Here is a 16,911-nt window from a genome sequence, read left to right as displayed (position 1 = left end):
CAAGGCAACGCATGTGCTGAAAATCACAAGAAAGCATAACAAAGATGGTTATCATATCCTCCAGCATGGAATAACACCGTACAGTCTGTGTTATTATCTTCTGAGAGAGCAAAGTGAGAGAAATGACAGCTGGCAAAGCCGACCCTGTTTTCTCACCTATGACACAGAAAGGCTTTCTGGCGAATTTTAACCTCCCTCTCCATCCTCTGTATCGACAGCAGCAGCCAGCGGCCCATATCCTCACAATGTACTCCACTCCAAACACCACGATGGTCACAATTTCCTGTGGAACAAACCAAAATGGTGAAGTTAACCCTGTGACATGAATGTTTATGGAGTACAGGTTTACAGTGAATGAAATGATACCTACCAGGATGTACAAGGCACTCTCTGAGCTGTTTTTGAACTCTTTGATGGTGGCAAAGACTGAAAGTATGAGACAGGAGAAGACCAAGAGGAAGCTGGAAGAGATAGGAGCACAAAAACAGTTATTGCTTTTTTATTCTAAGGTAGGTCACTGTTGGGTTTTGGATTATTGCAGAAAATAAGCTCTGTGGCAAACAAACGTTTATGATACTTACACGGTTTGTTCCATGAAATAATCTGCACAAATGAACACCACTTTTATGATTTTTGTCATAGTGTGAATGCAATCCGCAGAAATAAAAAGCTAACAAAATTAACAAAGTACACCACGGTCGCATGAGCGCGAGTATACACAGCGAGGCTGTAAAGGTGGACGAGTAAGCGTGATGACGTTTAGTAGTCTCATTTAGCTACTTAGTCACAACAAATTTGATATCATAGAATAAAACTACCTGCCTGTCTACTTATGTCTCAATTTGGAACAATTACATAAAAAAAAAAAAATCACTATCAACACATAGTGGAAAAACTAAACTACAAACGGATTCTGTAATATCTTTAAGAAAAAGTATTGATTTGAAGGGTCAGTCCACCCAAAAGTAAACCTCACATCACGTGTTTTTCGTAGTAATGTTACGTTGTTTTTTCGTACGTATTTTACTTAGTTTATGTACTTATTTTACGCCCAACCATGATGTTTTTCCTTAACCTAACTAAGTGGTTTTGTTGACTGAACCTAACTGGGGACATAACCGTAGTTTTGTTGTGTGGCGTACAAATACACGTGAAAAGCGGCGTATGAATGACACCCGGAAAGCCTAAAATGCGTCCTAATGACACACAGTCCCTCTAATGTCATGCTATTTATACGCCTTCCCATGAGATTGGGATGACAGTGGAGATGAATGGACATTCAAAATAACATTTTACAGTAATAACTGAAGCATCATGTCTTTCAGAAACACATCCCAGTTCAACTGGATAAACCACAGACATCCATCAACAGTTATCATTCATGGACTATTCCTTTGGTTTAAAAAAAAAAGTAGTAAAAATCCAGAATAAAAGCACTGCATTGATACCATTAGAGGCGAACCAACCCTCTACCGCATTTCCTCCACATTAGATTTAACATTCATCTGTGGTGATGGCTGCAATAATATACCATAAAGACAGATTGCCATCTGCTAATCAATTTCTAAAGCTTAAGTGGGTGCGGTTGGGGACTGAATGAAGAATTAGAGCTGCAGAACCTGGGTGGTGCCTTCATTAGTGGAAATAAGCTAAACTGCTTAAACAGCTGCAGCTCACTTAGGAGGAGTAAATACATGTATTAGTGAGTAAATAGGAAAGATAGCCTGAAAGAGGAACTGAAAGCAGGCAAGCAGATAGAATACGATAAAGGTAAATGTTCATTTGAACAGATTTTTTCTTGAATGAATGCAAAAAGAAAGTGTACAGAAAATCCAATCACCTGTGAGTAGAGTGGAACATGGAGTAACATCAGCTGACACGGTCATCATCCTGCCTCTGTGTGCCAGCTCGTATTAGACAGAGTGAGAGTATTTACTGGCTGTTTCTGTCAGTAGCTCTTCACTAGAGTGAAAACAAATCTATCTTTTTATGTTTATCATATTAATCCTTTTCAAAATAGTAGAGGAGTTAATGTCAGAGGTGATTAAAATAGTCTTTGTTAAGACTGGGACAATACCATAGACCAAACATCTCCAAAAACAGGTCGAAATACGTTCAAAGATCAATCAAACAATGATTCTTTGAGATAAAATAGAAAAGTGGCGGTAGACTGATGTGATTCGGAAGAAAAATCAATTGTGCAGCCACACCTCCAGAGGAATGGCTGTGCCCATCAAGCGAGCGCTTTATTGGATGGAAGATAAAATGTGATTTGAAGAGGAAGAAGCACGGCAGCGCCCCGACCTAAGGGACTTTCTTTAGAAAAGATCTACTGGAAGGAATCCAAAGCAGAGCTAATGGAGAGTGCCTGGTGAAACTCAATACTGGGACAATGCAGGATTTGAAAAGACGCAACCAACATTAATCATAGTAGATACTGTGGAATGTCAGCGAGTATCTTCCTGAGCACAAGATCAGGTGTTACACATTACAGCTCAACTCATGCTACACTAAAGTGATGTCATTTATTTGATGTCATCGTGTTTGTAATACCTATTGACTAGGGCTGTCAATCCATTAAAATATTTAATTGTGATTAATCACAAATTAATCGCACAATTTTTATCTGTTCAAAATGTACCTTAAAGGTTGATTTGTCAAGTATTTAATACTCTTATCAACATGGAAGTGGGGAAATATGCTTACTATATGCAAATATATGTATATAATTATTACTGGAAATCAATTAGAAATTAATTAAAAACACAAAACAATGACATATATTGTCCAGAAACCCTCACAGGTATTTAGCATAAAAAATATGCTCAAATCATAACATGGCAAACTGCAGCCCAACAGACAACAACAGCTGTCAGTGTGTCAGTGTGCTGACTTGACTATGACTTGGCCCTAAACTGTATGTGATTATCATAAAGTGGGCATGTCTGTAAAGGGGAGACTCGAGGGTACCCATAGAACCCATTTTCATTCACATATCTTGAGGTCAGAGGTCAAGGGACCCCTTTGAAAATGGCCATGCCAGTTTTTCCTCGCCAAAATTTGGAGCGTTACTTAACCTCCTTCGCGACAAGCTGGTACCAATGGATTCCTTAGGTTTTCTAGCTTCATATGATACCAGTATCTTCACTAGCTTTAAGACTGAGCCTGCTTCAACCTCGAAAAGATTGATTGTGTTAATGCGTTAAAGAAATTACTGCTGTTAAAACGAATTTGCGTTAGCACGTTATTATCGCATTAACTTTCGCAACAGCCCTTTTACACATCCAGTATATACAGGGCAACTTTAGCATTTATCTGGAGTCGTGCTTCTTTCCACTTGATGAATGTAAGTCCAATATTCACTCTCCTTTCAGCTCTGTTTTGGTCTCCATCAACTCCTGACTAAGTTCAGCAGCTTCAAGGCCCAAAAAAACAAACAAAACAATTAAATAAAAGAAGTGAAAACACTTTGTAGAACTGAGGGGAACTGCAGAGTTGGGTGAGAAGTCTCTGTGGGTTCATCTCTACCAGCGACACATTTTCCATTACACTTAGTCATTTTGTCCATTATTAATATTTAATATAAGAACTATTGATTCATGCAGCTTTAAAAGTGTGGAAGGGGGCCGTCATGCAAAATTTCAGGGGCCTGGATTTAGCTAACACCAGCCCTGATACACACACTGGACAACCTGGAATTCCACCTTTAAACACAACTACCCCAGAATGAATCTTGTACACTATTCGAACCACGGATTGCATTCAGCCCACAGCTGTTCATCAAATCATTCCAAATCTTAACATCAGTTTTAGAGAGCACACTTATGGCAAGGCTGACACTTTTGACAAAACCGTCTCAGAAGTTAAAAATCTAGACTGTGATTTGACCGCCCACGGTACCAAAACACCATTCATCCAGCACCTGCTCACCTATATAACGGGAGGAAGCTCGACTAAAAGCTCATGATAACCATGTTTACCTTAACGACACACAATTCTAACACCAAGCTAATGGGCACCCAGCAAATCCTGCTAGTGGTGCATGCGCGCATTGTGGTGCTAGCGATTTTGCTACTTCGTGCTACCTGGACAAACGATAATGTCATTGTGGAAGCTGAGACTCCACAGATTCTAAGTCTTATCACTCTACAACCAAAACTCACTAAAGAAGCAGCCGAAGAACTGACAAAAACAAACTGTTTTGTGATCAAAAGTTGTGTTCAAGGGCATATCAACGCTGCTAATGGCTACTCAGATGTCTCTGGGTCATTTTTGAGTCCGTTTCAGCTGTCTGTATTCATTTGCATTACATGAAGGAGCATTTGCAATCCTTCCTCCAACATCGAACCACCTATCCTTAGGCTTCCATGTGAAAACATGGTCTCCATTATGATGGATTAATCGTGGTACTGCACTTGTCCTAAAGGCATTGGCCTTCAATACAGGCCAGACCTGTCCACATAGACCAATGGGTTATGGTTTCTTTTGAATGAGAACATGTATAGAGGTCTGACTGATTGATTTTTCAAAACAAAGCCCAAACCAGTTGTATTTAGATTGACTTAATACCTATAGTGACATGTAAATTAAATTAAATGAGTTTTACAATTAGCCGAGAAAATTTCAAATGACATGTCTCTACTAAAACCTCTCCAACCTTGCTCTGCTTCACTTTATAAAGCATGAGTCTGTGCACAGGCAATTTTTGGATGTGATATGATTTGCTAGGCTGCAACATCATCATTCCAAAGGGATACTCACTCTAAAAGTGTGCAGTTTTGTTCAGCGGAAATCATATCTTTCATTTATGCTGCAGTCTCTCTTCATTTACTCTGACCCAGTAACATATATACTGATGCTTACACCTCTGCAGCAACCTCACCAGTGTTACCTTTATTATGATACCAAGATTGTTCAAATAGACCTTGTAGTTGCAGAGACACTCTTTATTTTAGGCATGTCATTTTCAAGCAGGGGCCTAGGGTTCAAGAAGCTATAGCTTTAATTAATTGGGCTTGATATGTTCAGCAGAAATGTTTTGCTCCGGTATTGATCAGTGTTCAGCTATTTCAGCCGTTCAGAAGCAAGAAGCAAAAGCTTAACTATGAAAATACGAATGCAACAAGATACATTTATTTCCTGTCTTAATCCTGATACAGTTTACTGACTGCCTCTGAACCTTCCCTTCAAGGAAGCTTTTCACATAAATTCCTCACTCCTTGAGTAAATTCAGCGTGAAACTGGCTGCACATGTGATTTTTCATATGATCCACTCGGACACGCAAGTTCATCTAAGCTTTTGCTTTCTGTCACGCTTCATCTAGCCCTCATCCATCCCCATCCATCCTCATCAAGGACTCTTATCAATCCTCCCTGGATTCCCTCACTGTAATACTTTTTTTTTTCTACCAGAACTGCAGCTCACCTCAGATCCCTTCTCCTGCTGCTGCAGTTTCTGTTGGGTCATATCAAACTCTTGGCAGCGGCCGCTGGCTGTCAGCCAATCAGAATGAAGAGGCAGAGATCATTGGTATGTGGCAATGGTAAAGTCCATGGACAATCTCATTCTATATAATACATCATATGATATTCTTTATGATTCTTCATCAGAGGCATAAAGACACGAGCTGCTAGCACATTCAGCTGTAGCTGCATGCAGCATGTTCTATAGGTTAGATTGAGGTCATTCTCTCTTACATCTACAGTATATGTGTGCGTTTTTGGCACCTCATACATCATTGATGGCTACAGCAGTCAATGCTTGCTTGGTAAAAGCAGAGAAAAGCTTTTATTACATGCTGCCTTAAGTCTGCAGCTTGTCTGTGTAGTTTTGATTATTAAATCTATGTAAACTGTCGATAGGCTTCTCTGGTATACTGGAATTACAGTCGGTATAGATTTTGTCGGTTTAAATTAACAACACTGTATTATTCATAGCAAGGTTTAGTTTTCTTCTATTCAAGGTCACTCAGCTTTGCAGCCTTTTTCTACCAGGTTGCTCTTATACCAGTGGTTGTCATAACATCTATATTTACCAGGAATAGCAAAAACACTATTTCCTTTTTTCCTCTTTTTAGCACCCATTTGATGTCCTAATGATCACCTCCATCGCCTCCTTCTGCAAGAGTGAATGTGCAAATGATGTGTCTTCACATCTTGTCATTTGCAGCTCTTTGACTTGTCACATTGACATTTCACCACCTCAAGAAAAACATTGTTTTATCCGGCGACCGCTTTGTGTGTTCCGCCAAGCGCAAGTCGTAGTGACTCTGCTGTTTGCTAACAGTGCTCCCCTAACCATCTCTCAAAAAGAAAATCCTGTGTGTGCCTTGGTCAAACTGACACACCGATAGCAGCACAAAACAGACTGAGGAACAGGTGAACTCACAGCGAAGTAACAAATCCATTCTCATCTGTCAAATACGGCCACAAAGCATCTAAAGGGTGACTTATGCCCATCGATGTATAGCCTAAGGCCCGGGCCACACACGGAATGTCAGGAGCGTGTGGCAGCTGCGGAACCTGTTGTTTTTTATTTCAGCGTTTTGGCTGCGGGTCAGCCAGTGAAAGTGATCGTTTGACAGTATATTGACATCATAACCAGCAACATTACTGCAGCTTCAATGTCTAGACATCTGTAGAATATGTCACATACATGGAAAAAGGTAAAGATTTATTTTGAAATCAACACTTCCTGCTTCTGTTTCAAAATAAAAGTGCTCTAGTGTTTTTTTTTCTGTGGACAGAATTCATTCATTTGTCAACACAAGGCTTTTATTCTGAAATATTTACAAGACAGTGTTGTTGAACATACAGTGACTTGCATGGCTACATGAATGAATAAAGTAGCAGGTTTTAATTGTGTATTATTAATATTATTTACAAATTAGTCTAAAATAAATGAAATGGCATTTATGGCCATTATGAAAGGCAAACCCAATGTAGAAAGAAAGAGCTGGCAGCAGCAGCAGCCCAGCAACAGAAACGCTGCCAGTGTGGACGCCACATGCGTGAGACACGCAGTAGTTCAATGAGGCAGCCGTCACGCACTGCTCACACGGGCAGTCTGGCCCAAGCGTAATGCTTATGCCTTGGTATCAGATGTCGTGGGGCGTGACAAGGTGGCGATATTTGACCACCTGAACGGGCTGCACACCCTGCACGCTGTTATTGACTGGAGGTTGCACCCCCACATGGGGCCTAAAAGCTGTTTGCAGACGGCCTGAGGTGTCCTAAGTAAAGCAAAATAAGAAGACAAGAGAAAATCCAGGCAGAGGGCTGCAGGGTTTCTGCAGAAACAAACACCACTACACATAGTGGGGCATAAGTGATGATTGAGAGGGATTATTTCTGTATCAGTCTACACATTGTTATGTAGGAAATTGTTGCGAAGTATAACTTTAACAAGGTGACTGATTACACTTGTCAGTTCTCTGTAGCTTGCAATTCCAAAAGATGCACTATGAGACTGCACAAAATCAGTTCTACTGTACATGTTTACACTGATGTGGGAGTTGGATTTTCCTTCCACTAATTAACCCAAATGCAGCACCAAAATGACAAAGGACTCCTACTTAAATTACAGTAAAGCAGACCTCTTGTACTTTTTTAACCACTGAAATGACATATTGTGGACAAAGAAGCTGGCTCGCTGCAAATCTAATTGGACATCAGTTTATGCAACTGTCCCGACCCGACCTTGCCAAGCTCATCAGCACCTACTAATGAGGACACTTGCTGATAAAGGAGAGGGGCAGAACCTGCCTCCTGAAGCAGTCAAACAATTAGCTTCCACAGCTATGCAGAGTAAAGCTTCTACAGATTCATTAATACCTCTCCATCATCGACCACTGCTGTGGTTATGAGAAAGTCCAGGTGGGAGACGTTGCCAAATACGCTCAAGGTCTTATCAGGACAGTACATATTGATTTTTTTTTTTTTGTAACCTAACTGACTGAACTGTGCTCAGGACGAGGGATGGGATACCAGTCTTCATCTATATGTATTTCCTCACAGCTTGTCATGATGGTTCATCTTTTTACTGTTCTGTCCTCGCAAACTGTTGTTCCCATGAACGTGTACGCAGCTATACAGACAGCTAAACACTCTCCTAATCAAGGAACAGACTGATGAATGTATTGAAATTGGCAGTTTAATAGGAGTGAGTGTAAAACTGTGGACTAAGAACAAGGAAATACAAATGAAAATGCTGCATCACTGCACAGTATCTCACAATGCAAACATATAAATAAAGGACCAATAGCCTATGATATACGCAAAGTTCAAGGTAAGTCTGTTTTTACTGTTCTTAATAACAACGAATAAAGAATAAACCATTCCTGGCTAAACACAATACATGTTCAAACAAATAACGATGTATCCATGTCACTTTTATGTTAATCAACAATGCTACTTATAGATGATGCCATGTATAAACTGGGAATGACAGGATGGCATTAGATTGTGGCCGGCAGTAACATGTGGCTGCCTCAGGCAAGATGTAGAGGGGAAGTGAAGCACTTCCATGTTTCCCGGGTCAAAAAGAGAAACTACACAGAACAACCACCAGGGGATGACAAACACACTAGCAGAGCAGTACAAATGCATGCATTTTTCATGTGTTTGGCCACAAGAGCATGTCTACATTTAATTTACAGAATATGACAATGTAAGTATGACACAAACTGTGCAATTGTGCTCCAGCTTTTAAGTTTTACTTTCACTTTTACAATGTAGTAGGTGTAGTAGGCCCCTAATGACCTACATCTATGGTGCTGATAGCGACTAATAACACCAATTTAATGGCCTGATTACAGTCGAATCGGGTGCAAAGTTTTCAGAAACACATTTCGGTGAACTATTTTCGTAATATACAATAAAACAGTTTCCAAACCGAGCCGCCATGTTGGTTCCCACAAGTGAAGGCGTTCGTCCAATCAGGTGACTTGTGCTAGTGGCAACCTATCAAGCGTCCAGTGCTGGGAAGCAAGATGATCCCTCGCGTCCAAAAACAACCGTGTGGACAAGTACCATTACAACTACTGGCTCTAGAGAGGGCCTTTTGCGTTTTTGCGTCAGCCACTGTAGTTCCTCTACACACTTGGCAGATGGGAGAGGCTTTAGTTGGTTGCAATCTGCAACCTCACCGCCAGATCCTACACACTGCTCCTTTAAAGAAATTGTTCAATATTTTGGGAGATAAGCGTATTTGCTCTGTACTTACAGTACAGCACAGACATGAGACTGACATCAATCTTCTCATCTAACTCTCTGGAAGAAAGGAAAGGGGAGTACATCCCAAAATGTTGAACTATTCCTTCCATTACTTGTGCAACATTTTGATTATTATCTTAAAGCCAGGGACACGGAACTAACACTGTTAAATTTCCAGTTTTATTATCACATTACTATGACTAAATAGTTTTCATTCTATTGACCCAATAATAGAAGGATCAGGTGTTTCTGATTCTACATCAGTCAGATAGATGGATGTTTTAAAAACTGATAAAGTAACATTCAAATACCACATGCACCACGACATACACACACTATTTTTAAGCTATCTCATCTGGATTGCCACCTGTCCCAATGAAAAACCCACTTAGAGAGAAAATCACATTGACTCTTGCAGTTGACAAACAGCCACTGGCAGCTACACACACATCCACTTGTTGCCAGAGAAATCCAGACGGCATCACTGAGAACGTGACTATCGATCAATCCCGTTGAGGGGGGCTGTTGTTGGAAGCAGAAAAGCCTGCATTTCCTCCTGAGCTGCAGAGAAAGAAACATTGATTTGCCCCGCTCAGCATAACATTGCCTACCCAGACATACTCATCACGCTAAATTTAGACTGCGACGAACTGTAGGGGGAGCAAATCAGGAAGGAGGGATTTTGCACTAAGCAAATAGTGCCTGTGAGAAGACCATGTGCTAGCACTGCGGCGTCCTCTCTGAGGGCTCCTCAAGGGGATGTTTGAGGGTGGTGATGACTTTCTGGGGCGCTCGTCTTCTAGTGGGCCTGCTATCTGCTGTCATTGTGTTCCTTATGAGCCACAGTGGTACCTTAAGGTGCAAGATAGGACAGTCATGTGAAGTCAAGTCAAGATTCAGATCAGGGAAAAGTACACAAAGAACCCTTTAAAGGTCCAGTGTGTAACATTTTGGGGGATCTATTAGCAGACATAGAATATAATTTTCATAACTATGTTTTCATTGGAGTATAATCACCTGAAACTAAACATCATTGCCATAAAGGCCACCGTAGTTCTACAACGCGCTTGGAAAGGGAGGGTGAGAGGAGGGGTATCCAGTTGGTTGCAATGTGCAACCTCACCACTAGACGCCACTAAATCCTACACATTGGTCCTTTAATGGGGAAAAATGGGATAAGTCTACAGACAGATGTGGTAGTAGTAAAATTACAGAAATATCATTCAATTAAAAATAAAAGGCGACACTGCTAGGCCACTTGGAGTAGCAGAAACAGACTGTAAACACAACACATCTGACATATTATCACCTTTTACAGGTGAACTTGTACAGTGGCTTATTCACACATTCAGCTGACATGGATATGTCCATCTGATGTGTATAGTTCCAAGTCATCCTCCTTTTAGCTCTGTGTTGGGTCTTCTCAAACCCCTGAGGGAGCTATCTGGCTCTGTAGCTGGTAAATGCTCCCCAATGTTCCCCAGCTAGTGTCTAACTTTGTCTCAAGAGCTGGGCAGGTAACGTACAGCGGGTTATCAGAGCCTTTCCATTGAAAACAGCTGCCTGCTGTGGCCAAAAACAACCCCACGAATCCGGTGACACCGAACCAAAGGCCATAAGATCAAAACAATGAGCAGGAAAACGCTACAGTATAAAGCTCTGAAGAGCTGAGGGGAACTGCAGAGCTAGGTGATAATTCACTGTGGGTTCATCACTACAAGTGACCTCTTTCACACATGACGTAGAAATATTGATTAAACCTGCTTTAAAGAATTCTTTTGTATAGAAAGCACTTTGTGCTGGATATTCAATTGACTGCGTCTTTCTCGTAAAGCAGTTGCATTGTGTCGTCTGGCCCTGTCATCACTGGATTCACAACATAGTGACAATCTAATTTAAAGCTATAGCCCATTTAACTTCTGCTGAACAGCTTTGCCAGGTCACTCTTGGAAAAGGGATTTTAATGTCAATGAGTTAAATAAAGGATATATATATCATGTCAATCTCATTTCTAAGACCACCCTAGAGGGCACTTCATCACGTTGTCTCCACTGGAAGGGCACCATAGAGGGCACTTTATCACGTTTTATCTACCATAGAGGCATCCAAGAGGGCTGCGGTGCGATCATCACTCATGCCGGGTCATTTCATTCTGTTGGGAACCTTCCTAAGCAAAAAAGAATATTCAACAGCAGACCAAGTAAGGCTGTAGCAGCAAAACCCCTTAGTGTGTTGAATTGAGCAATGGTGCATTCTTGTGTCAACATCATGAGGGACAACATTATTTCCTCCGCCAAGGCCGAAGGCCTAGGAAGGAGGTTATGTTTTCACCGGCGTTGGTTTGTTTGTTTGTTGGTTTGTTGGTTTGTTTGTTTGTGCGTTAGTAGGATTACTCCAAAAGTCCTCGATGAATTTGAATGACATTTTTTGGAAGGGTGGAGTGTGGCACAATGAACAATCCATTACATTTTGGTGGCGATCCGGATCATGATCCAGATTCAGGAATATTTTGAAGGATTCCGATCAGCCAGAACATTAAAACCACAGGGTATAACACATGCGCAGTGTAGCTGATGACGCGTTCATGACGCGTCACCCTGCCTCTTTCCTTCTGCCAGCAGAGAGAGGAACAGAGAGGGAGGGGGGACACCTGTAGATTCAGCGTTTTATCACATTAAACTCAGTGAAATTACAGTTGAGTTGGACCAAAGCACACTTGGTGATTGTTGGAAAGAGTAACGGTGACGGTTTAGGTGAGTTTTACTTTGTTTCTGTCCAAGTTGAATGAAGTCTTTTACGATGCTCCGCTACGTACAGCTCAACATAAACAAAAATACACGTGGATGATGGCGCAAACTGCACAGAGAGGGGGGGCAATCACACTCGGGCAGCTTGCCGGAGGTCTAGTGCCATTCTAGTTATTATTAATATTAATATTATTTCGTCAAAAACAGCAGCAGGAACACAATCCATTCCCATGACCCAACCAAAGGACTCAGCATCCAAACTCTAGTCTTCTACATCCACCTCCCATCAGACACCTGTTCTCCTAAAACAGACCACTCCATCACATCTCTGCAGCTTGGCAGCCAACATCCACAGCCTTATTTCTTCCCAAGTTTGTCTTCAGCAGGCCAGCTCAGCAGAATAGTGAAGAACTGGAACATGTCCTCAATCTGTCTCTCTGAGGCACTTTCAGAAAGTTTAACAGAACAGTTATTTTGTTTGATCGATCGCTTTCTGAACGCTTTCCTCTCTTTGCCATCTTTTTCAGTAATAATCCTTTGTGCTTCTTTGGTGCAGAACTGACACATTTTTGTCATCTCACAGCTGCAGAGGCCTTTCAATTTCCTCACACAGCTGGTGCTTCCTGCAAGGGGACACACGGTAATGAGGCTCTTAAATCAGTGAAGATATCAGAGCCCTGATCTCTTTATCGGTGCAGGAATATACCCACGCCTGGATAGATCCGTATAGGATGCCGTAGCTGTAGCTAGAGACAGGAACCTGACAAATGAAAAGCCTTTCTTTGCAAACTGTCAAATTGTCCCTCCTTACAGAATGTGTGAACAAAGAACAGAGACACACTGTAACTGTTCTGACAGCAGGCGGTTGGAAGAAGCCTTTGCTGTAAAAGGGTTTTTCACAGTTTTCCGTTTCACTTTTAAGAATTCAAAGTGTTCAAACGCAGCCACAGCATACTGCATTTTACAAGATTTAGATCCACAGGAATATCCTCGACTGTGGACCGCCGTGTCTCTCCCCTTAGACTGATGTTGGACCAGGGAGGAGAAGGGAGGCCTTGGTCTCAGACAGCTAGATAGATCGAGGGAGAAAGAGAGAGACGAGAGGCAGCATGACTCTGGATAGGCACTCATGTTCCACGTATCGATCATTCACATAATTATGCACGAGGCCGAGGAGCAAAACACCTGCCTGACATTTCAGGAGGACACCCGTCAAATAGAAATATCTGTTGTCGGAGCACGAGCACGTTCTACGATGCTCTCTGTCAGCTCGAGGCGGCGGTGTCATTTTGTTTGCCAAATGCTGTCTTTCAGAGCAGAGTCAAGTAGGAGAATGAATGAGGAGGGGAAAGATTTGACTGAAGCCGGTACATGATAGTTTTATAAATCAGCTGGCTGAAAGGGAAAAAAAAGAGTTGGGAGATTAAATGAAGTGTGGTGACTATGAATAATGTAGAGAGCAGACGAAATGGAAGAGAGGCAGTTCTTCTGCAGGCTGGATGGCATAGTGTGAACTCTATGTAACTGTAGGGGTGATTTTTATGACCACGGTCATGTGCTCTGTCCCCAATCAAGTTTTTTTGTATGAGGGTAGAATTGTACACTAACTTAAGGTTCTGATTTTCGGCAGTACACATGCTACTGACCCTGTTCTAACCCTATGTACTCTCTCTAACTCTAAATGATGTATTATCCTACAAAAAAATATATCACTGCTGCCTGCGCTAGATTCAGAGCAACATGGTAAATGACAAATGGTAAAGAAAGAGTTTTAGCTGGCTGTTATAGTATTCCGTTAATATTTCAAAAGTACCCAGAGGGCCTGTGTGAGGGTGTGGTTTCACATTAAAGCACAGGCTTACTTCTGGGCATCCAGCCGTCTCCGGGGAGTCCATATGCTGTGCACAGTGAATTCCTTAATGCTGTGGCGTTTCAACCCCTCACTACCAAGCATGCAGTATCAGTGAATAGGACGGACTCAGGCATGGCCGGAGGGCAAAGCATCTTTTCGTTTGGAGAATAGAGCTGTAGACATTTGTAGGCTAAAATACTAGCCGATTAGACTGCTATCAGGCTATTAAATAGGCGTTATCATTCGCTATAAGCCGCATAGATGTGGGTCAGTAGGGGCCTACTACACCTACTAGTAGGTTGTATCATCTATTCACATAGTCGGAGGTAAGGGACGATGGATGGGACAGCAAACACAGAGTTTTCAACCAGGAGACCGGAATTTTGCATCCCGTGTGAAACCAACAATGTGTAGTAGTCTTTGTGTTCGTAGTTATTTTACAAAAAACAATATGTTTTTCCCTAAACTTAACTAAGTTTTTTTTTTTTTTTTTGCCTAAACCTAAAGAAGTTGTAGGTTTTTTGCCTAAACCTAAAGAAGTTGTAGTTTTGTTGCCTAAACCTAAAGAAGTTGTAGTTTTATTGCCTAAACCTAAAGAAGCCTTTTTGTTTGTGTCCAAAATGTGACGTTTCATTCAGGTTTACAACATGTTAGAACGTTTTGCTTTTAAGTTCACTTTCACTTTTACAACGTAGTAGGCGTAGTAGGCCCCTAATGACCCACATCTTCTACTACTGTCTAACACTCAACATGTGAATTTAAGCACGTTCATGCAAGAGTGTATGTGTGATCCATGTTTTATGCCTGAATGTACATTGTGACTTTAGATTGTTTCTTGATGCATCGGCTTGGAGCCCAAGACAAATTTCCCTATGGAACAATAATGTATATCTTATTATCTAATCTTATCTATGGTGCTTATAGCGACTGATAATGCCTATTTAAAGGCCTGATAACAGTCAATGGAATCGGGTGCAGCATGAGGCAGGGAGGTTGCTATTGATTGCATTATGGGGAATGTAGGAATATAAGTGTGGATATCTCGATCTGCTGCACCGATTGTGACCACTCTTTTTTTTATCTGTCTGTTGTTAGCCCGCCAAACGTTTCTGGAAGTGCATTGCTAAAAATTGCTGCAGTAGCCCTTTAAAGTGTAAGAATAAAGGGATGTTTTTCCCCAAAAAATATTTTGATCATTTGGGGTTGCTTGCATGCCTCAATGCTGACCACTCATCAGAGGTCACAGAACTTCTATTATTATCATCAATGGAGTTTGAAAAGGTTTGTCTTCATCCCAGACCTCACACACAAAGGCAAAGCATCATGTTCTAATCTTTCTGACAGACTGTTACTAGCTGTATAGTATCCAGAGCACTCTCCCTCTGCCTGCACACATAGAGCCTACTGTCTGTCTGTAATTTAGTATAGAGCCCCATCCATCCATCCATCCATCCACCCATCCATCCCTCCCTGTGCAGAGCAGAGCTGCGGGCTGCAGATGTTAATTAGGTAAAGTAGTGCCGCGGCGGAGCGGAGCTGTCCACAGACCGCGGTGCTGAAACACACTGCTGCTGCAGCAACACATTAGGAGAACTCTGAGCAATGACACACAGTATAGTGTGTAAAATGAGCACATGTCGGACACACACACTGTAGGCATGTCCTGAAAACCATCATCAACAGTTACACTCGGCCAAAATGCCAATATTAAGAGTTGCAGCAGGAGTTGTGCAGGTGAAGTGATCCCCTCCTATAGAACCGGGCCACAGCAGCCTGACAACGGTTAACCCTTTAATGCGCCATCATTAATGCAAAATGAGACACAAAATCCGCAAAACAGCTCATCATGCCACAGTATACCAGCAGCAGTAAAAGGGCCATGCATGGAGACAGAATGAACAGCACCGAGCATCACATCACTCACACATAAGCGTGGTAGATGAACGCCCATCCCCGAGGTCTCTCCAGCGCATTGTACAGGAAATTCTGTAGTTTCCGATAGCTGGCGTTTTTCTTGGACGGTCTGGGTCTGCCGGCGGAGATGCTGGACCTGGGTCTGCAGAGGATCCCGGTCTTCTTGGCGCTGTCCGAGCCCGCAATGAGCAGAGCCCCATCCCGGCTGGACTCAGGAGCCCCGGGGTCCAGTCCCACGAAGCCCACCTTGTGCTTCTTCTCTCCGGCTTGAGCTGCTGGGTAAACCCCGCCGTTCACAGGATTCTGCACCATCCTAAAGGTAAACCCCGCCGTTCACAGGTTTCTGCACCATCCTAAAGGTAAACCCCGCCGTTCACAGGATTCTGCACCATCCTAAAGCCGAGCCGACCCGAGCAAGCAGCTGTCCGTGCCCTTGCCGCGGGGACGCATCACCACCGGTGCTGAGAGAGGGGTGTGTGTGTGTGTGTGTGTGTGTGTGTTGCTGGTGTGCTGGATGCAGTCGGTGCTGCCGGTCCACCTCTCTACAAAAAACGATTGCTTCTACCTTATAGCCCCTTCCGGACACATGCACATGATTCTCACTCCACAGTCTCATCACGTTAATGATGATGATCAGCAATTCAGAGGAGTCATCTAATGATCCAGGAGTGACTGACACTGCAAAGTTACACTGAACATGCAACCATGCAGCCTCCTTTTAATGCAACAACATCTGTCAGTTTGGGAGCAAAACACAATTACAAGTTATTGATTAGGAGATGATCAATACTGTGTTTTTGTTGGGGAAGATGGTGACTTGTCTCTAAAAATGTGTCCTGAGATAACCTTCCATCCTCTCTCCACTCTATAGTGCAGCCCCAGTCAGAGAAAAGCTGCATGTTCATGCATTATTCATATGTGCAGCTGGCTTCAAGTCAGTGTAATGGACACCTAAAACTATGTGTTTTTAAGGTTTGCATTCTCTGATGGAGCAGCAGATGGATAGTATAGTATGTCAATATGTAGGGGGATAAAACAAAAGCATTACAGCCCTCAGCTGGGCATTGAAAAGCAAAACAATGCAGATCAATTAGCATCAATCTGATGACTAAATAATGTATAACAGTATGAGCGAATTCAATTTCCCCCATGATACCCATCAGGTAAGCTGAGACAGCAAGAGGT

General features: G+C 42.2%; 1 protein-coding gene across 6 annotated transcripts in view; it reads right to left on the bottom strand.

Annotated features, from left to right (window-relative positions):
* Nucleotides 1-16,067, bottom strand: part of kcnq2a (potassium voltage-gated channel, KQT-like subfamily, member 2a) — a 40,679-nt gene extending 24,612 nt beyond the window's left edge. For all 6 annotated transcript variants that reach the window (XR_005207445.1, XM_037774120.1, XM_037774121.1 and 3 more), the window contains exons 1-3: nucleotides 15,737-16,067; nucleotides 371-461; nucleotides 157-283 (exon numbers count right to left, since the gene is read on the bottom strand). Coding sequence is in view for 5 of the 6 variants with exons in the window: in XM_037774120.1 (XP_037630048.1) it covers nucleotides 157-283; nucleotides 371-461; nucleotides 15,737-16,038 (520 nt within the window). In the remaining variant the exon portion in view is untranslated. The remainder of the gene's footprint in view (nucleotides 1-156; nucleotides 284-370; nucleotides 462-15,736) is intronic.
* Nucleotides 16,068-16,911: the final 844 nt, after the last annotated feature.

This window comes from Sebastes umbrosus, chromosome 6 (genome assembly GCF_015220745.1).
Source record: "Sebastes umbrosus isolate fSebUmb1 chromosome 6, fSebUmb1.pri, whole genome shotgun sequence".
In the NCBI taxonomy this organism is placed as follows: domain Eukaryota; kingdom Metazoa; phylum Chordata; class Actinopteri; order Perciformes; family Sebastidae; genus Sebastes; species Sebastes umbrosus.
The sequence above is the reverse complement of the archived record's forward strand: the minus strand, read 5'-3'. Positions and strand labels throughout refer to the sequence as shown.